Here is a 24,839-nt window from a genome sequence, read left to right as displayed (position 1 = left end):
GCAGCTAAAGGTGAGAGAGATCAAGAAGAATAGGTGGAAGAAAGGTTGAAAACCAGCTGAGATAGTTCAGGAAGATTAATACATTGTGCACATCTGCTTATGACATATGAGGATCCCTTTCAAATAGTCATTTTCTTCAGCGAATACACTCAACATAAGCCAGCAAAACAACTACCCATCCTAAAGAGGGAAGGTATCTATCTGCCATTCATCCACATACAAACATTACCCATTTTGTCTGAGCCTTTCCTCTCAGCCATATGTCTTCCTTTCTCAAGTTGGCAGGAAGGAAAAACAAGTTACTGCAGCCCTTGTGAGAGTGAACTTAACTTTCCTCTTCTACTCACAAGTTCACGACTTGTGACTGGACGGAAAGAGCACCTAAACTTCCCTGTTTTCTGCCTGCTCCTTTCCACTGGCTCTCAGAAAGGGCCACCCAGAGATCAGAGGCTCTGCTCGCTGTCAGGCTTGGACCAAGCGTCACAGTGACTTTGTTGGGGTTGAAGCTTTTTGCTCTTCAACTACTTGTTTGAAGGTCAAAGTAGACAGGGGACAGCAGACGATGCAGAGAGCTGCCAATGGAAACACACTGATTAAAACCAAATGCCTCTGTTTTCTTCTCTTTTCTCATGCTGAAGATTTGGCCATTCATGGATGTTTCTGTTGACATTGCTGAAGCACCCCATTTCTCTCTTTTATTTGAGCTGAACCTGAAGGCATGCTGGGCTACCATCCAGAAAACAGCTCATGAACACTCACTAAAAATATATTCTGGTACTGTTATATCCAAACACATCTGCCCAGCAGATACTGTTGCACAACAGAGTTAGCAGGCTGCCAGTTGCAACCCTGGGACCCGAGAGTTGTCACTAAGAAGTTGATTAAAAGGGTAGCATTCAGCACAGCAATGAAAGCACATGGGAAGCCTGTGGTTTCTACCATAGCCTCCCACCCTACAGGTCTCTCAGAAAGAACATGGAGACGCTTTAGGCCAGGATGGGGAGTAAGCAGCTGTAACAAATTTAAACCTGTCCCTGCCCTGTTCTTGCAGGCTGCCTTCAAAGCTCAGCCACTGAGGACACGGTGAGGGGAACACCCAAATGTAAAGGTAAGGGTGAAAGGGGGTCCTTGCAGCACCAGGACCACAGTCTAGCCCTGATGCATCTTGCAGGTAGATGCCAGGATACAACTGCTCCTGGTGTGTGTCTTAATGAAGTGTCACAGTACTTTGCTTCAGTAAACACCGCTCTAATGTAAACAACTCTCTGTTCTGGAAGAGATGTTTTGCAAGCATAGCCGGTTTTCAAGCTTTTTCTTAAGTGGATGTATAAGCCATGAGGAGAAAAAAAATGCACAACAATAATTACAAAAACCCCAACAACAAACCAAAACCAAATCAAACAGAAAACCCTGCCAACAACAAAAAAAAACGCAAAACAAAGAGAGAATCTGGGTAGGTTCGTATCTGCCTCTGTTCTTGGTAATAGCTTTAAGATGTTAATGAAGTGATCCTTGTTTTTTTCAAGGAAAACATGTTCTTTGTATTTTTGCTATACAAAACACTGACAGAAAAATGTATTCAATTGCCTCACTCTGCCTTAACATAAAATTGCTTAGTGTTGACTCTAATAAAACTGAAAATGAGGAATGAAAGTACAGGTTGCTCTGTGCAAGGTCTAATTTTTTTGTGTGCATTATATTAACTATCTCTGCCCAATTTTGTGATAATAAGGCAAATAAGGAAAAAGCCTCAGTTGAAAACCCCAGCATATAATCAGCAATTACAAGTGGGTAGTGCTTCGTTGTAGGGGTTTTTATGATCATTATGGATGGTAAGAGTCTTGTTTAAATATTTGAATATGATTTCCCAGAATCAGTTAGGTACCCTCTTTGTAATGACTATTGATGGAGCTGTCCGTGCACTCACTGCCCTGTTTTTTGAGACTGTGGCCTCTGAAATCTGCAGTGTCAACTTATCATCTGCCTCTGTGCAGGGCCACTTTCAGCCAAAGGTGGATGATGGGGTCCCAGGGTGGCTCCACTACGGGGAAGCTCTGTAGGGCTTCTAGAGTAGCAGGGATACTTCTCCTACAGCTCTGTAGGGAGATCTGCTCCCTAGCTCCCCAGCCTTAAGTTTAGCAAGACACCAGGAGATTGTGACTCACTCAAAATTAATCTCATCCTAAAAATTCTGGGAGACAGTCTAACCAAGTCACGCTGAGCTAGAATAAGATTTGTATGCTGCAAAAACAGATGAAGGAAGTTCCCCCCCTATTTCATGTTCATAACTTCTAAGATTTAACAGGCTACAGAGATGATTATAGACATATTTAGCATAAAAAAGAACTGACAAATAAATTCTCCAAAGTTTAAATGTAATGGAGTTGTGATAGAGGACCACGTGGGTTCTAAGAAAATTCTGTAATATGGAGAGCTGAAGACTCACAGCATTAATGAGCCTCTCCAGAATACAAAGAAGCCAAATCACACCTTGGAATTACTAGTTAATTCTGTGGAAATTGGTTACTTCCTTAAATATCATAGCCTTTTAAGTCCTGCCTTAAGAACTTAAAACACACTACTATTAGTAAATAATTAATTATTTGTTAATTGATTTTGTAAAATTCTCATCCAGTAAGTAATTTATATGCTGGATTGGGCTTGGAAGAAAAAAAAAAGTAATTTCCTTTTAACAAATGAATTAGTGCTACAAAGGAAAGGGAGAAAAAGTTATTTTTATTGGTCAAAGAAAAAGAGTGATGATGTCATAAAGGAGAAGAAAACTTTCAAAGAAATAGCTTGTGCACAGGAAGGAATCATGGTATTTTAATGCATCCAGCGGACATTTTACACTGTTTGTGCTAAAAAGTGCATGCATGCATGCATAAGCCCACACTCAAGCAACGTGCAACTCTAGGAAAGGTGCAGGCGTACGCAACATGACTAAAGCAGGCTTTGCCTTTGTATGTTTGATAAAGACTCATTGATTTTACCCTTATGCACTTTGTCTATTTGTGTGCTGGCTGTACTTCTGCTTGCACCCTTCATTAGCAACACCAAACACCCTGGATTGCCTCTGAAAAATGTCATATGCCTAGGTGACATACACTTCTGGGCTGGAGGACAGCCCTGGCTCACCTCATCCTCTGTATGTTTCTGGAGTCTGGTGCTGCTCTGGAAATGTCCTTTTTTGGGGGTATCTAGCATCTGCTTTTGAATCAAATTCTTTCCACTGAACACCAGCTCAGTGATCTATTTTCTCACACCAGCTGCTCCACTGAGTATTGCTGGGGCAAGGGTAAGGGAGACTTGCACTCTGATGGGGCTGCAAAAAAATAACCCATCAAGGAGAACCAAGAGAAAGAAGTAAAATCCATAATTGGATTATGCCCCGGTACTGAATCATTTAGCACAAAAAATGAAAATCAAAAAAAATCTGTGAGTTGACTGAAAAGACCCATACCTGCAATGAATTTGGAACTGGCAAACATTTCAGCAGCTCCTCATAAAATGCTTTTGTCAGTGGTTTACAATCTGTGCATTTGCTTCCTGCATGATGAAACCAAACAGAGACATGCACATGAGAAACACACAGGCATTAAGCTGTCTGAGTTAAATGTGTCCTTTGTGTAATTCTAGCAACATTTCTCTGTTGGATTTGAATGCTCAACATTTACAGAAGAATCTGGATTGAGTTGAACTTGCATGAACCAAGCCAAATTTGCAATTACAGGGCCTGGCAAGGCCCATATCTCTTTCCTGCTTATTTTGTACTTGCCAATGTTAACAGCGAGTGAGTGCCTCTGTTATGCACACGCCAGTCTCAAATCTATGGAGAATTTGGGGAGATGAGGAGCTTGATCTGAGAGAAACTGAAAACATAAGGCTCAAATTAAAGCACTCTGCAAGTAAAGTGAAGGTTTTTAACTATCAAAATGCAGGAAGCAGTGGGTGGCAGATAGTGTTTTCCCTCCATTTAATTTGACAGTTTAGAATATCACCTATTGTTTTGTGAAGGAAATTGGTACATTTAGATTAAATCTTGAATTATATACCATGCAACAGTCTTAGATATGGCTTCTCTTTTCATTATAAACTGCTTCTATGAGAAATTATTCCTCTTACTGTTTTTTTTCTCTATCTTCACATGATTTCTGTGCTCACACCCTTTTCACAAACATCATTCTATACTTTTCAGTGCAAATTTTTTTCTTTGTTTATCTGTTGCATGTAATTCTCACAAACCTAATAGTACTTTCCCTTCCAATTATATTCAGTTTTGCCCCATAAATATGTAGTAAGAGCAGTAGCTCCTACAGTCTGACCTGTTGTATATTGCAGCCTGTAGGACTCTCCTGAGCAGATTTGTGCTTCAGGCAGAGTACTGGCTTTTGAACTACATTCAGTCCCTGTTTAAAAACTGATTTTGTCATAAGATGTGTTTTCACCACAACCAGTTTTTGCATCTTATTTCCATTGTATCTCCAGCCTTAACTTTCATTTGCTTGCTTTACTTTGTCTGCTGAATTGAATAACCCATTAACAAAGTTGTTTTCCCTTGTAAGTACTTACAAACTCTTCAAATTTCTTTTTAACCTTTTCTTTCATTAATTAAATAGATTAGGTTCCTGCAGTGTTCCTAACAGATGCTTTCTCTTGTTCTTTAATCTTCCTCTGTACTGCCTTGTTCCCTTTCAGTAACCAAAGTCCTTTCCAGAACACAATATTCCAGTTGTGATTACATCAATGTTCAGTGTAAAACCAGGACCAGCTCCACATCTTTTTAAGAGATCTGGGGCTCCTTTTTTGCCCACAGAACTGAACTGAGAACACATGTTCTTTCCAAGGAGTTATGTTCCTGCTTAGATGAGATCTCATATTCAAAAGGAACATTATTTCTCCAAATTGAATCCCTAGAGATCCCTTACTTCCTTTGTTTCAAATACATATGACCACCAGCTGGTCTGATTAAAGTGGTTTTTATTTCTGTCCACCTTGCCATATGGTAAAATTTGGCTAAGTTTGCTTTTATATTTCCCCTTTTACATGTCTTTGTGTTGGCCTATGCTTATGTGGGAGAAAGTGGGCAATTTTTGATGTGCAGTAATATCATGCATCACTTCTGACGCATCATAAAGTGCTCTAAATCCCTCTGCATCAGCCATCCATCATCTTAATTATATATTCCTCACCCAGTCTTTGTGTTATCTACAGTTCTCATCAACGACAGCTTTATGCTTCCTTCCACGTCTCAAGCAAAAAATTTAACTGGTGTAGGACAAGATCCCCACTGAACCTCACTGAAAGCACACATCCCTGCAGTGACATTCTGGTATGACCACTTGCCAGTTTTAATCCCTTTAATGTGTGTGGTGTTGATTCATGGCATCCTTAATCAATGTTTCTTTGCAATATATGGTACTGACTGTGTAAGATGTCTTGTAGAAGCCCAAATATAGTGACACCATTAGCTATATCAGGCAATTTTTACTCTCATCTGGGAAAGATATCAGGTTAGGTTGATGGATCTATTTGCCAAAAAACCCCAGTGAGTGGCAATAATTATACTGCCTCCCTCTTATGCCTCACTAATTGTATCAGCCATTCCTTTATTTCACCTGGGATTAATGGCAGTCAGTCTGAAAAACTGGAATTACCTGAGTGGTATCATTTCTTCTCTCTTTATTTTTTGTTTTTAATACTGGTGTTACCTTACTTTTTCTCATCTTCTTGAATTTTCCTGGTATTACAAGATTTATTGAAAAGATCAATGCTAATGGTCTGGAGGGGTTTACATGTAGACTCCTTTTAGACTCTCATATATTCATTTTTGAGACTTAGTGCTATAAATATGTCTAAAATCAGTAGCTCTTATTTGACGTCTTCTGATGCACTGTTGGAGTGAAAATTGCTTCATGATTTTCTTATGAAATGATCACATCATCTGATCCCTGGCCAAAGATACACCAGTTATTTATTGAAGACTTCTGCCTTTTCTGGATGACTCTTGGCAATTTTATAATTTCCAGTCCTACTGTTAGTATTCCTTTTCCTCCCTTTACGTTCAAAATGTCTTTCTGACTATTGTTAACCCTATTTACCACAGATTTGCATTCTTTACTTCACTTACTAGCTTTCTTGATTTAAAAGTCCTAGCTTGTAATCTCTATTCAAGTCTACATAATCACTAACTTTCACCCACATATTTCTGCTACGTGTACTTAAAAAAAAAAAAATCTAAACCCTGGGAATATAAACTCAATGGTAACATCATCATGCAAAAGTAATGTAATATTAATTGTGCACTGTCGGGTCAGTACATCAAAAGCAAATGTGTTATTTCATTACAATGGTGAAGCTACCACAGTTGAACAGCACTGCTGAGTGTAAGAAAGCTACAATAGGCACTGGTTTGATCATTGGTTTGACCTTTAAAAGTGGATCATTTTTTAATGTAATTTTTGTTCTGCTCAATAAAAAAAAATAGTCTGCAAACTTCTGAGAAATGTGGAACTTTTCAGAACAATTAAGACCATTAAAAAATACTGAACAGGTATCCAAGCAAATGACAGAAAATCTTTGCAATGAATTTTGTGACCATGTCATAAATATAACTGGAGAAATTTCATCTGACTACAGAACTCCATCAAGTCTTCTATGAAAGAAATAAATTAATTGGACTATGCAGTTGAGATTTTGTTTCTTGAGAACAATGCTTTGTTGGTTCCATTTGAACACAATGAAGTTTGAAAATGATCACAGATTTGGAAAGTTTTTATACAACTAGAAACAGATGTATGACTGATTTAAAATATATAGTTGCAGAAAAATACTGTGGTATTCCTAAGTTATGGGTACCTTAGAAAAACCAGATTTGTGGGTATAGTGGATGTCTTTCCCCCTCCTAAATGAAGTACAATTTTCTGATTTTATTTATTTGATACTTTGATCTGTGTCTACAAATGGTGAGTTTTGTGCCAATATGTTGGTTGTGAATGATTGCTGACTTTAGCATTGAGGTGACAGTCTTCCATTAGCAGAAGGTCACAAAATTTTGCAGGAGGCTTGTGTAGAGTGCTTGCAGATGACAGGTTAATCACATCAACTGCTTCAAATATACGTGGGCAACAAATGTGAAGGAAAGGATCGAACCTGTATAAACAACAACAGTGCTATCTCACATCTAAATCTTTCAGGATTCAAAGGATGGGCACTCTGCATAGGAAGTCTGTGCTTTGCCAGATGCATTTTGCAGAGCAAAGGCTAAAAACTATAGCAGTATATTCTCCTGTGAGGCTTTGCTTGAAACTTTGGAAAATCTGAGCAGGGTGAACACCTGATCTGCTCTCTTCTCTGTAGACCATCCCCCCAGCTATCTGCAGAGCCCTGGTGCTGTGCAGGGCTGGCATCGTGCCACCTTTGGCTTCCAGCCTACATCTGGTCCCTTCATCCGAACCACTATGATGCTTCCCAAAATTTGGTTCTCATTTGAGCATTACAGCTCGCCTTTGTCTTTTCCTGCTTTGGGTGGAGGTTAGCATATTGCTTAAAGTGGGCAAAAAAGTATTTCAGTCTGTTCCTTCTCTCATAGGAGAATGTAAAAAGACATTTCTGCAAGCTCTTAAATATAATCATGATGATTACAGAGTGGGTAACTCCATATTTTCTTAGACAATCTCTCAGCAGGCAACAATTAACAGGTGAGACCACAGACAGACCAACAGCACCATATCACACCTCAATGTCTTCTATTTGCATGAATAATATCACTGCTAATTTTAATAAAATAATCTGTGACCTCTACATTTTAAGATGGCATTGAAGAGTAGGATCTGCTGGAGGATTCCCAGTTATACCAGACCTCTATCTTAGGTGAATTGCTCTGCATCTTCTTGATTTGATCATTAGCAGTGTCTGAACCAGCCCTTAAACCAAAGCCTACTTTGCTTCTGGATAACCAAAGCTAGCAGAGGGAAATCCCATGCTGTATTACCCTGAAATTAAACAATCTATCACCCCTCCTCCAGGCTTAGATCTGCTTTCAAAAAGTGCTGCAACCTTGGCACTTAGGGTTTCCTGTGCTGCACGCCATGACAAGAATAAAGCATTCAACACATACAAAATTATGAAACTGTACAGGAGAAAGTTAACTCTCAGCTGTGTCAATGTAGCAGGACAGGAAGCAAAAGTAATTCTGACTGTGCATGGATTGTGAATTTGCTAGAGAGAAGATAGAGGGGTATGAATATAATATCCGCATTTTAAGCAGACGGATGTTTTTCAGCTCCAGTGCCTAGGATGTAGATGAATCCACTTCTGTACACATATCAGTATGTGGTAATATTCTGCAAATGAGCACACATAGCAGGTTTTTTCAGAAGCCTTTGCTTCTGAAAGATGTCTTTCTTATATCTGCCTCTCTGATTTACTCCCTGCAGGTAAGAAGTGTGACGGTTCTCTGTGTGTGTGTGATTGGATTCTTCAGTCCTTGGTACAATCTCATCAACCTCTGCTATCTCTTATGTTTCAGGCAAGTCTTTGTTGCTTCAGTTTCAGGCAGAGTCACTCAGCACAGTCTTACAGTATAGCCTGTCTGGATTTCTCTCACTTCTCCTCCTATTTCCATCTTTAACAGGATTGAAGTCAAGACGTATATTGAAGCAGAGAATGATTAATTCTAGTAATTCTGGCTGTCTTTAAGTCATGACAACTTTGCCAAGTTCCTCATCTTGTGCACATGAAAAATCACTTCCTTTCAGAGTGGAGAATTTGTTTATTTCGCTTTAGATGCTTAATTCATTTGCTTTAAATGACTACCTTCTTGTAAGCTGTTCCATGCTGACTTAAGTCTCAGCAGTAGACGTGTTGCCAGAGGTAGCATTCAGATCTCCATCCCACCAATCTGTCAGGGTTTTTTTGTAGTCCTGAGGGAATGGAAAAGGGAAGAAGGCATAGGAACACAAATGTCATTACAGTTGCAAATATTGGGTTTGCTTTGGTTTTGTTGCTTATTTGAGTATCACTGTGTTACTGTCAAAACGGTGCACTGCACCACATGTCCTCAGGACAATTGCTTATGCCCCTCTGACCTTGTTGCAGCATTTTATAAGTCTCTTTGGCTGTGTTTTCTGGAAAAGAAAAACAACAACCTTCATTATGAGATTCCACCAGGCTTTATTTTTCTGATTTCCAGTCATATATTGCTGTGATTGTGAGTCAAACGCTTGCAGGGCTTTTGCTGTAAAGCTATGAAAAACATTGCTTTAAATAGAAAAGAATTTATTTGTTTTACATCTTGGGTCTGCAGCTCACAGTTAGGTAGTTGTACAGGAGCCACATATGCATCACCACAAGAAGTTCAAGCCAAGGAGAGCTGCTTGTCCCTTCGCTTCTCTGCTGGAGGGCAGGAGGTGTCACGCAGACAGGTCAGTGGCTCAGTGTGGTAGCTTGGTGCCTGTGGTGTCACATCACCATGGCATGTGAAGGCACTCCCTGCCTCAGTGTGTGAATCACAGGCACAGAGGGGTTTGTGTTGGAAGGGGCCTTAAAGATCATCTAGTTCCACCCCTCTGCCATGGGCAGGGGCACCTTGCACTAGTCCAAGTTGTTCAGGGCCCGATCCAAGCGGGCCTTGAACACTTCCACGGATGGGGGATCTGCAACTTCTCTGGATAATCTATGCCAGGGCCTCATCACCCTCAGAGTGAAGAATTTCTTCACAATATCTAACCTAAACCTACCCTCTTGCACTTTAAAACCATTAAGCCCTTGTCCTGTCACCCATCTCTCTGGGATCAGAGTTGGGCTCTCCTGATGCTGCAGCAAAGGTGACACAGAAGGCACAGGGAGGCACCTCAGAGTGATAGATGGGGCCAGTTGATGATTTCATTCCTGCCCTGTAGTCCACAGCAGGAATGTTGTGAGACTGCAGCAGGACACTGTTGATCCTCATAGATCGCTCTAAGATACAAAACCTCAACTGCTGGTTAGGATGCTCCTAAACCAGTTTTATAGAAGTTGGGAAAAGTTTACTGGGGAAATAACATAAAATGCTTTTCCTGTTCTTACAGTTCTAGAAATCAGCTTTTATTCCTCACTGAGGGAAGAATAAATGTGCCATTGGTTTGGTACAATAACTTTTTTCATTTCTCTTACATTTTCATGTTGTTTGTACTTACCCAGGCTTTTGGTGGAGTATAAAAAATCTGCTTAATGCTTGCTGGATTTGGCAAGGATGCCTCCTGAAAGTAGTACTACTGCTGAGCAGACAGGAAAGGGGGTTTAATACTAGAGGGTGCTCTGTTCAACTCTGACTGGTAGGGACAGGCAGAGGTGAATAACACCCCTGAAATTCAGGATTCGAAAATGTGATTACTGGTGTGATGTATAAAAAGCACAATGAGAAGCTTTTCTGAAAGTATTGCTAAGAACACTGAAATCAGCAATATTGTAAGGTTTGTGAGAGCCTAAATTTGTGAGATTAACAGCCCCATTTCCTGTCCAAATAGGTTCAGATAAATTCATGTGACTACTGAATAATAATGCACTGCTTATCTGACTGAACTTCCAGTCCTAAAGATTCAGCGTTTCTGGAAGGTTTGCTCAGCTATGGAAACCTTTAGTGGGATATTTTAACTGCAAGAGCACAGGCAACATCAGCTGATAAAATCTGACATTACCATCTCTCTAGTACCACGTAAATCTTTTCTTTCTGGGGCTCCAGTTTTTAACACTTTCTCCCTACTAGGAGATTGATCTTGTTCCCGTATATGAAACAGGGAATATTAACGAGGTATTATGGAATGGTAGTTTAGGATCACTGATGCACACGGCCTTACGTCGTTACAGTGAGAAAATGACATTATGCATATTTGTAATACTGAAGAACAGCTTTAGCTCCATGCCTGCTACAGAATGCACGTGATAAATAATGCTCTGTCCAAAGTGAAGCACACTAAATTTGGTTTAATTGAAGCAAATATCATGTCCCTGTTTAGTGCAACTGGATGCATTGCCATTAATAAATGACTTGAATTTTCTTTTACATTTATGCTGCTTGTAGAACAATACTATCTTTTTATATTTTGCTATCTTGGAAGTCTTCCCATTCTTAGTGTAGTCTGAAATTTGCACAATAAATTGCTGTCTATTGAATCTTTAAGTGTCATGACATTATAATGGAGGCAAAATTCAACTGTCATGTTCCTTTTCACTTTTTTTTCCCCACCAGTTCTGCACCTGGCATTGATATCTCCTCAGAGCTCTGAAGCACCCATGTCCCTCTGTATATAGTTAAATAGCTCTTGATCCATTAGCTAGGGTGCTAACTAGGAGTTGCACATCTGCAAGCCCATAATATCTGGCCAAGAGAAACGTGGCTAAGTGCTGCTACACCTGAGCTATGCCTGAGTCTTTCTGCTCTCTCTCCTAGGCTACATTCTTCAGTTCCATTTGGTTCTTGCTATCTTCCTCCACCAGCTTTTCTGAGCATTCCTCATTTTTTTTCCAAATACCCTTGCCACCTTCTCATTCATCTTTTTGGCCCATCTTGAAGCTGCTTGTGGAAAGTGCAGCTCTGCCACTTGCCAGAACACAAATGCCTGCCTGCTTTGTGCAAGGACAGCAACACTGGGCAAGTATCTAGGCAGAGGAATCATCAACAGGTAAAATCAAAGGTGCAGGGGACCTTGAATCAGGAAGCCAGCTGTAAAACACCATTAAGATCACTGAGACCCAGGGAAACTTGGTCCCCCTGGTATGCCAGAGCATATATATGTCTGTAACTTAAGGTACAGGGTTTATTTCATTAATATAAAAATGCCTGTATTTTTTGCATTGAGTTATACAGATGATTATGTTATCCAAAGTATGTTTTATCTTTTATTTAGGGTAAATATATGCATTAGGGTAGAAACTGGATGACCCTGTATGGATTCGCAGTATTTCAAAACAGAAGAGAGGAATTTTTTGAAACAGGATGGCTCCAAACATAAAAGTTTCCAAATTCAATAAAGATAAAAGGCATGTGCTTTTCCTAAATGATTAAATGAGGCACAGGCACATATCTGGAGCTGAGCAGTGCCTCAACACTGTTACAGAAACAGGCACTGTGGAAAGCAGGTATTCAAAATTGTGGGTTCAGTGCTCTTCACATTTAATACAGGAAGTGAACTTCCCCAATTAAATGCTGAAACTGTATGGAAAGTAGTGTTCTTCTGGAGGTGCAGTGGAACTGGTAAAGTTTAACATCTCATAAACCTTGAGGCCACCTGAACCTCAGGATCCATATTTAGCACAAGCTGGGAGGTGCTACTTCATCCAAAGGGAAAACATAACAAATGGGCTGATGGGGTCACGGTGCTCCAGGGAAAAAAAAATTCTCCCCAGATCTTGCTGAACAGCCTGCAGTGGCAGGAGCTGCTGTCTCATATGGGAGGCAAAATTGATTCCTTCTCTTGCATTAGAGAGAGAGCTTTCCTCACATATGCTGTGAAGCAAACTGAGCGTCAGCGTGGCCTGCACCTTGTCTTTTGGATAGCTGCTGCTCCAGATCCAGAACTTTGTAGGACTTAGCAAGTGTGCTTCCTTAAAAATTTCCTGTCAGAGAGCAACCTACCCCTTGTACTTCATCACTAGGAAAAGAGAAGGGATTTGCCCAGGGTTTCTGGAGATGTCAACAGCCAGCTGCTTGGGTGATGGTCTGTGCCAAGACACAGCAGTGTGACAGTGCTGCAACAGGGGACACAGACACACACACTAAGGAACGTGGTGATGGGGGAATGTCGTTGTAGCCCAAGTAATTGTGCAGATGCCAGACTTCACGTTTATCTTGCTCTCCTGCTAGTCTGTTGGCTTTTTCCTCTTTGGACTGCCTTGAAGACTGATTGTGTGGAAAGAGTGGGAGAGAAGCAACCTCAGTAACAAGTGGTAAAAGAGTTTAATGGTCTGGAACTAGAGTCACCTCCAGTTCTGTGAACTGGTGGGAGATGGTTGTGCCAGAATCATGCAGAAGATGGTGAGAGCTGTGATTGTGACACACCTTCTCAGATGCTTCAGACTCCAGTGCGGTCACCAGTTGTCCCCCACACCCCATAAAAGCTGATAAACTGGATCAATACAAGCTTTGGTTTAGGCATCTTATTGGATTCAGCATAGCAAAGGAAAAGTGGTGGAGCCAGAGCACAGCTGCTCTTCAGAGCATTTGCAGTACCACAGGCATCTGGCTGTCACATCAACTGCATCTGTTGAGCTGATGTGAGGACAATGTGAACACTGAATTTGCAGGAGTGTGCTGGTGGGAGGGCAGAGAGCATGGGGATGCAGTGAGGCCACTTTGTAAGATGCGATGTCACCCTGTGCACAGATCTGCAGAAATTAGGAGCTAGAGCTGCTGGCTGTGGCATAGAAGATTATTCACACACATTAAAATTCTTCACTCAGTGTGCGATGGAAGGCAGCCTGTAGTCTGGCTGTTAGGTCTGTGGCCAGTGCACTGTGGAGTCATGAAGATTTCAAAATGTCTCTTGACATTAAGCTTTCTGGAATTTTCTTTTCATGGATTGAAATGGACATAGTCTCATGAGATTAGCAGCACAGCACAAGAGCCATTTATTTGCTAGTTTGGTTTGGGGTTTTTTTCCTTAGATAATACTGAGATTCTGTTTCTGGAGTGATGAGAACAATTCCTGGCTTTGCTTTTGCAAACTGAATATAGTTTTTCAGAATCTGCTGGATTATTAATAAACCAATAACTGCATACAATAATAACTACAGAAATCAATAACAGTAGTAAATAAATGACATAGTTTTAGAATATGTCCTGAAGCTTTTTGTCAGTATATCAAATGTTCTTACTTGGGTGTCTGCTATTTTGCCTTCAAATTAAAGTAAAAGTAAGATATGAGGAGAGTCGTGATTTGTCATTCCAACTGGAATTAGTCATTGGTCATCGAGACGCTAATCAAATTATCTGTTTCTAAAGAATTAATTTTCTTTTACTAATATGTAAGGATACTTTCCGAGTCTACCAGATGCTTTGACAAATTCTGAAGCTTTGGTTGAAGTGGATTCATCTTTAGGCACTCTGGTAGTCAGGTGCCTAGCCTAGCCCAGGCAGCCAGGCTCTTCCTGTCATCAGTGGAGAAGGGCGTGTTACCAGAATATCCCCAGTCTACTTTATCTCAAACCTCTTTTGTATGAGGGCTCAGATCACTCCCAGGGTGCCCATCTCTCCCCACCGACTCAGATCTGGACAAGTTCCAGGAGACATATTAAGGATTCACCTTAGCTGAATCAGTAGTCCCATTTTGCTGGGACAAGCTCCATGTCCCAGATTCAGCAGTGGTTCCCCTGGGTCAGGACAGCTACTGGAGAGGCTGTTGCGATCCCATGGCATTGGCGAGTTGTCTTCTGTGACATGTGGCTCAGGCACAGAAAGGAAGCAGAATAAAGCCACTTTAGAAGAGATACTCAGAAGGTAGCCCAGAACAGGGGGGCGGACTAGGCATGAAGGGAGGTGGTGGATTTGCAGCTCTGCTGCCAGTCCCCTAGGAAGTCAAGCCTCAAGATTTGTTGTGAATGCCTTGGGAGTGCTCAAAACCACGTTGGATTGGTCTCTGAGCAATTTGGTTTAGTGGAAGGTGTCGCTGTCCATGGCCCAAGTGTTTGGAACTATCTGGTCTTTGAGGTCTCTTCCAACACAAACCATTGTGTGTGTCTCTAATTTACCCATTTACTGGGCGTGATGTCTGAGCCTGTGGCACTGATTTGGTACTTTTGGTTGTCCCAAACCTGCTTTCTTGGCTTAATGCCCGACAGCAGCACTGTTAAAAAGCTCAAGCTTGGGGCCCCTCCAGTGCCATTGCTTCGGGGCCAGCTCGCTCCCCAGAGCTCCCTTTCCCGGGGAACTCGGGCACGGGCAGCACGGCGGCTCCACAGGCACAGACAGCCAGGCTCCCACGGCCGGTCCGGGACACTCGGGGAAGGATGCAGATCCCGGGAGCACGTCCCGAGGGTGGGGTTCCCGGGGCGGCGGGGGCGGTGCGGGGCCGCGGCGGGGTTCGGCAGTGCCCGCCCGCTCGGTGCCGCCCGGCCCCGCCCGGCCGCGGTCGCCGTGCCCCTCCCGGGGCAGGGGCAGGCGGAGCGGGGCGGGGGGGATCGGAGCCGGCGAGGCGTGATCGCCCGAGGCCCCTCCTGCGTGCCGGGGAAGCCTTAAAGCACCTCGGCGAGGCGCGGAGCCCCGCACTCGGGAGCCCCGACGCACGGGCAGACGCGCCAAGCCCAGCCGAGAGCCGCTCCGCTGCAGCCGCCGCCGTGAGTGCCGGGACGGGGCGGGCACGGGAGGGGGATAGCGGGAATGGGGATGGGAACGGGAAGAGATGAGAATGGGGATGGGGACGGGGACGACGCGGGACTGTCCGGGCCGGTGAGGGGCTGCACTGGGGCGGCCGCGCCGCTCCCGCCGTCGGGGCAGGTGCTGACGGCAGCTCTCGTCCATCCCGCCCCGCCGTGCAGATGCAGGGCACCGTGAGGCTGTGGGTGTCGGTGCTGACTTTCGCCCTGTCGCTGCTGGTCTGCCTGGGGACGCTGGCAGAGGCGTACCCCTCCAAACCGGACAGCCCCGGCGAGGACGCCCCCGCAGAGGACATGGCCAGATACTACTCGGCGCTGAGGCACTACATCAACCTCATCACCAGGCAGAGGTAGGCAGAGCGGGACGGCAGGCATCTCCCTTTCCCGCTCCTCGGGCTGATTTTTTCCTTGGCGAGGCTCAGGGGAGGGAGGTGGGGTGCCCCCTCACACTGGGTGTCTCTCGTTGCTTTCCCTAAGGACATGGAGAAAGACGTGATGCACAGATTCCGTTTAGAAAACAATGCCCGTGAAACCCTGAGTTGCCGACGGGTCCGGAGCTGAATTTCCACCACTCAAGTTGGTCGAAGGGGCGGGGGTGTTAATGCGGCATCTGCTCTCTCAGCCTCTTCTAGCTGTGGCACAGACAGGCTGGCAGGCGGGAGCGTGAACAGGGCAGCGTGCATAGGGAGGGCCCCCCAAAAGGGAAAGATAACTAACCTGGGAGCTGGCGAGAGCGAGACAGGACACTAGGAGCAGTTTCCCACTTCTGTTACTACCACTGAGTCCAGGGAATATTTTGGTGAGAAAAAGTGCCCATTGTGGAGATGTAGTAGTCCAGATGCTTTGTGGTTTGTAGGCTACTTCATGCACCTGCGAGTGCCAAAAATCCCACTAGTCCTAACAAAAACCTCTCTCAAGATCAAGAACTCAAGCTCAATCTGAAAAAGTGTGAACCCAAGCCTGCCTGACCCTAAACTGCCTTTCTGGATTGACCTTGCTTGTTAAAGTACAGGTAAAGGCTCAATCTGAAAAAAAAGGCCAAGTTATTATAAAAATTCATCTTCTTTGATAAAAATTATCTGTCCAGTTAGACTGTGTGATTGATACAAGTTTCCGCTGTGGTCCCACGACAGTGTGTGACCCAGAAGAGCTTTGACATATTTATCTATTTGTTTAGTATCAAAACCAGATGAGAGGTCTAAAATTAGGCTTTCATTTATCCCCCTAGAAGTCTGAAGAATTAAATTAGAAGAGTGGCTATCATGTAACTGAGAGCTTTCCCAGCAAGCCCATAACATTGTCTGCCAGAGCACTAACAGCACAAGACGGATTAAGGGGTTGATAGAAATACAGTTCTTCAGTCCTGAACTTTTAAAGCAATATTCACAACTGGTTCATGTGTGAGGCATGCTTCTGTGTGGCAGTCTGTGCTCAGATAACCTTTTGTCTAAATTACTGCTGAAATAATCCAATCCTCAAATTCTGCCACTGCTGCTGTTTTCTCTTGCATTCGATAGGATCTCCAGGCTGGTGTCTCATCCCTTCTTTTCTTTCTTTCATCTCCCATTTCAAAGGTGGCTCCTGTCCAAAGCCAAGTCATATTTAAAAAGAAAAAAATCCCAAATCCAAACCAAACCAAACGACCCTTTTTCTGTTCAGCCTTCACTTCTGGTACGTGCCCTGTGTGCTAGCTTTAATTTTGACTGTGTAGCTTTTATCCAGATTTTATGAGTTGTAAGTACACAACCCAGACACTGAAACAAGTTTCATTCTTCTGTGTGGATTTGGGGCCTGAAATGAACTGAAATAGTTACTGTTTCTGATGGATAAAATTTAAATTTTGTTCTTTAGATTTTCATCGTATTTTCTATCCACCCTTGTATTTAACGGAACAGAGTTGACCTGGAATTACAAGAAAGTTGGCAGAAAAAAGCACTAGAATGGCAACATTGTGATACACATTTAAAAGTTGACTGCACAGGTTAACTAAAAAACCAGAAAGGTGTGCTGTTTCCATTGTGGTGAATTAACAGTCCAGATTAAAGCAACTGCCACCTCCATTTGGATAGCTTAACTGAGCTCCTGGAGGTTTTCTGTTTTGGCAGTGATGCAATCACCTGCAAAATGAATTGAAAACTTTTAAACCATTTGAGACCGGTCTAAGAATGATTGGTCTATTTCAGCAGACATGCTCAAAGTTTTCTCTCTTCTTAGAGATTTTTATCTCTGCTTTTTGTGCATGATACTGCTTGGGAGCCCTGTGACGGGGAAGATGAGGTCCAGGGGCTTGCCCTGCTCCTTCTGTGGGTGGGTGAATGAGCTGTGCTCAGCATCTCATCCGACCTGGTGCCTGTAGCTGGTGAGGTGAAGCAGTACAAACACATTGGCAAAGGAGGAGATGAGGAGATTGATGTGGGTTTTTTTCCTCAGGTTCATCTTGCCCTGCCTTGCTTGGTGTTTTTGTGATTATGAATTCCAGGAGCCCCCAACACTCCTTCCCATCCTGGCTCATCTTTCTGCCTTCTGCTTCTGGCCTGACACAAGCATTTGAGTGCCATTCCCCTCTGAGCTACTGTGGCCCACAGGGTCTTTACCTGAGCTCCATGACCTTCTTTCTTCCAGACCATCCTTCTCTTCTTGTATTTAGACCTTGTCCATCTGTCTGTTTGCTCCTTCCCCCTCTCCCTTGAAATTCTTTTTCAGATCCATCTCAGCTTTAGACACCAGTGCCTGTCAGCTTTAAAACCTCTTTGAGGTTACCTGAGGTAAAGAGGTGCTTGTATGGTGCAGATCATGAGACCTGTTTCAGGCTTCTAGTTTCTGATGAGATTCCTTGTTCCTTATGTTGCAGGTCTTTATAACCTAAAAGAGAGCCCAGCACAGATGCTGATTCCTGCTCTACAGATGTCTGTGTGTTTTTGGATTAGATCCACCTTCATTTCCTGAACTGTCCTGTGGTCCTTGCCTCATACCTCTCTACCACACTTCAGGAGGCTTTATTCATAGTCCATCTTTACTTGAATCACTTGTCCTCCTCCCGCTACTTGCTGCTCCCTGTTGCTAGCAAACTATTTTCTTTCCTTGTCACTTGCAGCTTCTCCATGGATCTGTGGCTCTTCTGTGCTGTAGCAAAGCAGTCAAGCCATTCCTGCTGGAAATGGCTTGAACTATAGGCAGGGCAGAGAGTACATTAAAGTGTGTATGGCTTGGACAGTGCTGCTGCTCCTGCTTCATGTCAACACCCTTTAATGAGCAAGGGAGCAGATTTCTTGACAGTTTTCTGAATCAGACCCACAGATGCTTCTGAGATGACTCAGCAGGTGTTGCCAGCTTTGGGCATTGATGGGATTTGAGTCCTAATACCCGAGTTTCCATAGAAAGCTTTGAGATTTTGCTGAGCCTTGACATACTGTGTACTTATTCAGAATAAGTATGTTTACTCCTTAAATGTCTTTGACTTCAGCTGGACCTGTGGCTTATCTGCATGCCTCAAAGTAGGCCTTGATGTCTCAAATGGGGTATAAAATTGAACCAAGTGTTTTCACCTGGCTTGGAATTATGGTATTTCTAAGTCTTTTAAAACAGCCACGATTTTTGATAAACTTGTATCTCAGAGCAAGGAGCAAGGCATGAAGCAGCTGGAGCAAAGACATCTCAAGGCATTTGCATCAGGAAAAAGAGATAGACTGTGGTCTGTGACTCCAGTTTCGTAAGTCGGTAGCAGGGGCAAAATGACAGACTAGACAGGAGAATGACACAGGAAGAATGGATGTTCTCTGGTGCAGTCAGTGAACACCTTGTGTGCAGCTTTGCTGTGTGAGGACGTGATGGGTCCATCCAGCACAGGTAGTGGCATGGAGTAGCCAAGATGCTGAAGGAACTCATATAAAATATATTTCCCCAAGCTATTATTTGAGTGGATTTGAGTCCTCATTATTTGAGTGGATCTCTGCATTCCAAGTGGTTGCTACCTATTTCTTATTCAGGCAAAACTTGCTGAGAGATTAGTGGGAGTTTTGTCCAAGTGTGAGCTGCTAGAGCAAGTTTTGATTTGTTGAATCAGTTTCTTTAATATAACAGAAAATTAGCTTCCTCCTCAGTTGAAGTCTAGGTCACATCCACATTAATTGGAGCAGGGAACTAGAAAGAAAGAAATCCCTTTGTGGTGTTGGAGTGTAACGGTATTTGATTCAGCATCATGCCTGATTTCACGATTGTAATAGCATTTTACTGTGTCTGCCTGGTTCTTTTCAAATACCTGTTTTCAGTCAGTTCAGATTAAGAAATTTAACTTTCTGAAACTGATGCTTTGTCTTTCTGGAGCACAGGTGATGTACTAAAAGGATTAAAGCAAAAATACAAAGGGTTGAAGAAAAGTATTGAAAAGTGAGATATGTTTCCACTTTTAAGGAAGTTATGCAGTCAACAGTTAAAACCGTTAGTTTTTTGAGTGTAGGTTGGGAAGGTTTGGGTTTGGGGCTTTTTTTTGCTAATTTAAATCACTGGAATCACTGGGGTCCACTGAAGAAACATCATGATAGAAATGGATAAAATGTTAAGTCCTTAACCACACCTTTGATTTTTATGAAATCAGAATTTCACTCAAGCAGCATTCACAAAAGCTGCTAATGTACTTTGTGATTCAGTATGAAATTGCATACACAAGTTAAACTGTGATATAAATTCTTTTCAACCAAGGGAGCATTTGCTCATAGTTATCGCTCTTAGGCTACTGAATCCTTGTAGTGATGAAATGCCTGTCAAGCAGGCTTCTCATTGCCAGTTCTGTTTCCCCAGGAAAAGATCGAATTCCTTCCCAAGTAATGGAAATTGCAGTACTTTTAACTGTTGAGTGATGTACTGTATTCAGGATTAAAAAAAAAAAAAGGCAAAGAGAAAGCCAGCTGCTGTGTAAATATCAGACAAAGGTAGCCCCTGATATCCCATCTAGTTGAAAGAGAACTCTGAAAGAGCAAGTTTTCATTCTCATAGCCACATAGTTCAAGATGAGTACCTTGGGATAGCTCAGCGTTTGCAAACTAATGTGCTATTTTGTGTTGGGCAGCCCCAAATGTGCTGGCTATCTTAAAAAATCTGATTTTTTTAAAAATTTCTGATGAAGGATAAGTATAATCTAAACCAATGAGAAAGTTCATGGGATGATGGAACTAGGTTTGCAGGCAAGAACGACATGCTTGGAACTTACAACATGCACAGCCTCTTCCCTTTCTCCATGCTCTCATCAGTAAGGTGCAAGATCCTAGAATATCCAGGAGCAGACATCATATTTAAAAATATTCAGAGTTTCTCAATACGATAATGTAAAATAATTATGGAAAAAATGTAGAAAAATATGGAAATAAAATAAGAATTAACATTTGCCGACATGGCTAAGCCAAATTAAAATTCTTGCTGGAAAGTGGTATTTATGTCTGCTCAATTTTTTTTTCTTTAAAAAATCACTAATGGTTCTGTGCTCAGTCTTTGTAAAAAGTGACATTTACAAAAATATAACTTCTAAAATTTTTTCCTCAGATATGGAAAGAGATCAAGTCCAGATACACTGATCTCAGACCTCTTGTTGAGGGAAAGCACAGAAAACATTCCTAGATCCAGGTATGTATGAAGAGCTCATTTGGATTTAACAGTCTCATTTGTTATAGATAAATATTTTTTATCGGGAGAAAACATGTCACCAACAGCTGGTTAATCATGTCCTTAAAACAAAAGATCTTTATTTACTTTTTTTTTTTTTTTTTAAAGAGATAGCACCATCTATGAATGCAAGAAGTGCCTTACCAGGTATGATATAGTCCAAACTCATTTCCTGATTTTGGGAGCAGACCATACCTTTGGTACTGTATGTACCAATTGTATTGAGAAGAAGGGAAGCACTCCCACAACACTTACCCCATTATGGGCATTTTTATGTAGAATTGTATTCTGATGTCTGATGATGATTCCTTACTTATTAGAGCTCCAAAGATGATGTATTCCAACTCATTTGCTGCTCTGCTCACACAAGTTTAAATTTTTCCTCTAAAGATGTATAAGTGGTAAATACGCACCTACATTAAGTCATACACAAATGCACAGTGGTGACTTGTCTTTAAAATACAGTATTTCACACTGTTTTTTAATCTAATATTTTACAAAGGGGAAAAAGGCATTTATATTTCCATTTGAACTTGGCTAAAGTAACAGTGGTGTTTCAAACAACACAGGGGTTCCAAATGTACATAATGTATTTATCTAGTTAGGTAATGACACTTAAGCCATAATGTAAGATTCTGTAGTAGTGACTGCAATTTACACAGCTGAAAAGTAAGTATGTTGAAAAGGTGAGATGCAAGTGGAGTTTTGGCTCATGAAGGAAAATCCTGATTTTACTCACAATCCAGCAAGAATGAGCTCAGTTTACACCTTTACTGATTGTCTGAAGTTTGCTAGCAATGCTTCTACTGCAGAGATAAATGTTTTATGCAGTTGTCTACTCAGAAGTCTATAAACAAGTGCTCTGCAAAGGCTCAACTAGACTAGTTGAGTACTTAAACATAATAGGCTGCAGCATTGAATTTAGGGCATGATCATGACACTGAAAGGTGACCCAAAATTCCTACTGCCATCCAGGGAGGTTGCCCGTGAGACCTGCAGTTCTGCGTACAGGGAGAGCATTGTCTGATGGTTTGATGACTAACCACAGCTGTGGGGATGCAATTTTCTCTGCAGATGCTTATCTGAAAAACTGCATGGAGTGCAGTGAAATGTATTCGACTATTTTGTGTTTGGTAATGACAAGGGAGAGCCCCCACATAATGGGAGATTTCCACTGTCTTGAATTTGAGGCAACACACAGGGTAGTTAGTACCCATACTCTCTAATATATCTCCCTAATAGTCTAATAGTCTTTGTAATTTTCACCCCTTCATCACAAAACTTTATGATTATTATTATTGTTTCAATAATGCTATTTATAACACACCAGGGAGCAAAAATTCATGAGCAAAATAACCAACTAGTCTGCAGTTAAGATCAAGAATTGATGAGAAGCAGATTTTTATTTCATACCCCCTGTAACAGCAGTTTAAACTGAGTATGGTATTTTTCACTCATCGGTGACAGTTATGGGAGTACTGGGAACAATGATGCCTAGTTTCCTATGGATATGTTTTCTAGGATAAAACTCTGTATGGTTTCTGAATCCCACTCCAACTTTTTCCTCCATGGGAGGACACAATTAAATTTTCTTTCTATCCAGTCCTGTTTTCATGGCACATTGGGAGCTAAATATCTCTAAAACCGGTGTACCTCTCCCTGACTTGGTTGAAACTGTCCCAAGGGTGTGAAAGCAGGGGGGAAAGTTAGGAGAGGCACACAGGGTCAGACAGCTGGACACACAGCACAGCTGCCCAAGCCTTCCTCCTGGAGGAAGCCAGGCTGAATGAATTCCGATCTCAAATTAAGTAAATGTGTTAGAAATAGTTTCACAAGAAAGCTGGTTATGGAGCAGATGTAATTTGCACTCAGTGAATCAGTGACCAAGAGAGATACCTCATGAGTTCTCCGGAACTGAACTTTGTAACTAAACACTGAGATAATGATAAATAACTTAATTGTATTCAGCTTGACAGGCCTGGTTTGACATTTCACTTTTGCTGACTAAAATACGCTCCAAAGGATGTTGTAGTCTGGGTGTATGTCTGACAATAGGAAAAAAGTTTAGAGAGATTCTTTTAGAAACTGATTACAAAATAGGAAGTTAAAGAAAAGTAGGTGCCTTGATGTGAGTACAAGTAAGTTCTTATGACAGAAATGTGTGATATGGCATGTTTCGGATTTTGTCTGTCTTGTGGAGTGATGAGAAAATGTTTAAAACTCAGTAATAGGATGTATGTTTCCTGATGCTGCCTCTAAAAATTAGTGTTTGTCTAGGTTGCCTGTGCAGTCAATCAGAGGGATGGGTAACTCCAGAATGAGCTTTCCTTCCTAAAATGGGCAGGGTCTCAGTTGCCCTGTAAGGTGTCCGTGTCTCTCCAGTGGAGGCAGATTAGATTTAATCAAGACTTGATGTGTTACTTCTAGATGGGAAAAATTATGGCAAATGCATTTCTCCTGGTCGTTTTCCATGTTCTCCTACTTGTTACCTTTCCTCCTGTGTAGACAAAACATCTGTTTACTAGCAGAGGATCTCTGGATAAAATTCAGAAAGGGGTGCCTTCAGCACCCCTTTCAATACATTTCAAATGCTTGATATTGAGCAGTGGAATACTACAATAATATTTCAGGATGGTGGCTTTGAACTTGGGGTTTTTGAAGGTTCTTACAGCATGATGTGATTTTGTTTGGTTCAGTGAGTTCTCTTTGGAAGTTGTTTACTCCTGAGTTAGAGTGAAAAATATATCTTTAAGAAATTTGTATTTCAACATATACTTTTCTAGCTTAATTTCACTAGGTGCTGTTTAATGGTGTAATGCAGCTTTGTAGCTCTACCATGTAAAATTTGGCACCTGGGTAGCAGGATGTACAGGCAAGTTCTGGTACCAAATTGTAGACTTTTGGCTATTAATAATGCATCTGTTTTTGTTGGAGTCATATGTACAATCTTCAACTGCAAATACGCATATGTATTTCTCATTGCTGCTATTAATGAACATTTTAGGCAGTTTTAACATTGAATTTTTCAGAGGGGTCTTTAATATGTTTAATAATGTGTTTTTTTAATTCATGGTATGTGTTGCAGGTTTGAAGACCCTTCGATGTGGTGATGGGATTTTCAGCACACCTTCAAAACTTTTCCTAGTTTTCAGTTCCTACTCCACACCTCTGAAGCAAATCATAGCGTTCTCCCCAGTGCATGCAGCCATTGTACCGAATTCTGTAGAGTTTCTCTCCTTCGTCATATTTGTATATGCCTTTATTTAAATAAATTATTTGTGCATTCCAAAATGTAACACACTAAATGAAAACAAACAGCCATGTCATTGGTATAAGAAAGCATTGTTTTAAACTATTAAAACTGAATTATAACTTCCCTGTAGTGTGAAGTAGTGTGGACAACAATGGTGTTACAGTTATTACAGTAATTACTGTGCAAAGTAAGATAAAGACATCATTTATTGTGCCCTCAAACTTAGTTCAAAACTGTTTAAAATAATTTATCACAGACTGCATAACTTAGGAAAGCACTGTTCTGAGAGGTGATTTTTCAGAATGGCCATCCCAAAAACTTATTTAGTGCTTACATTGGTAAATGTAATAAAGTTAATGGGATTTTTGAAATGCAAATGAATTAATGCACTGCTTAATTCTGCTAACTCCTTGAAACTGGTTTGGTGCTTGGCTGTAAGCCTGAACCAGTAATTTTAAATGAAACAGATGTAACATCTTTGTTTTGGCAATATGCAAAATAGCAGAAAATAACATGTAAAGTAACTCATAAACCAAGGCAAGACTGCAATTATTTGTGCCAGAAAAGAGACATCTAACAT

The 24,839-nt window shown here is 41.7% G+C and overlaps 1 protein-coding gene across 2 annotated transcripts; it reads left to right on the top strand.

The window, feature by feature from the left end:
• Nucleotides 1–15,191: 15,191 nt before the first annotated feature.
• NPY (neuropeptide Y) lies at nucleotides 15,192–24,382 on the top strand. 2 transcript variants are annotated; one of them, XM_066195655.1, is made up of 5 exons: nucleotides 15,192–15,312; nucleotides 15,514–15,701; nucleotides 20,887–20,967; nucleotides 21,115–21,153; nucleotides 24,092–24,382. In XM_066195655.1, exons 2-5 carry the CDS (start codon nucleotides 15,514–15,516, stop codon nucleotides 24,114–24,116), a joined length of 333 nt encoding a protein of 110 aa, XP_066051752.1. In that variant the 5' UTR covers nucleotides 15,192–15,312; the 3' UTR covers nucleotides 24,117–24,382. The 2 variants fall into 2 exon arrangements, with proteins under 2 accessions (XP_066051752.1, XP_066051761.1); XM_066195664.1 differs by lacking the exon at nucleotides 21,115–21,153 and having other exon boundaries at nucleotides 15,209–15,312.
• The last annotated feature ends 457 nt before the right edge of the window (nucleotides 24,383–24,839 follow it).

Source organism: Chamaea fasciata, unplaced genomic scaffold (genome assembly GCF_029207755.1).
Source record: "Chamaea fasciata isolate MVZ Bird 193981 ecotype frontalis unplaced genomic scaffold, bChaFas1.0.hap1 SCAF_1, whole genome shotgun sequence".
NCBI lineage: Eukaryota > Metazoa > Chordata > Aves > Passeriformes > Sylviidae > Chamaea > Chamaea fasciata.
This window is presented reverse-complemented; position numbering and strand designations above follow the sequence as displayed.

Bases quoted from the DNA above. Each gene is read 5' to 3' on its own strand.
- NPY (XM_066195655.1), top strand. From the start codon at position 15,514: ATGCAGGGCACCGTGAGGCTGTGGGTGTCGGTGCTGACTTTCGCCCTG. The intron at 15,702-20,886 runs GTAGGCAGAGCG...TTTTTTCCTCAG, and splicing joins AACCTCATCACCAGGCAGAG to ATATGGAAAGAGATCAAGTC. The intron at 20,968-21,114 runs GTATGTATGAAG...TTTTTTTTAAAG, and splicing joins GAAAACATTCCTAGATCCAG to AGATAGCACCATCTATGAAT.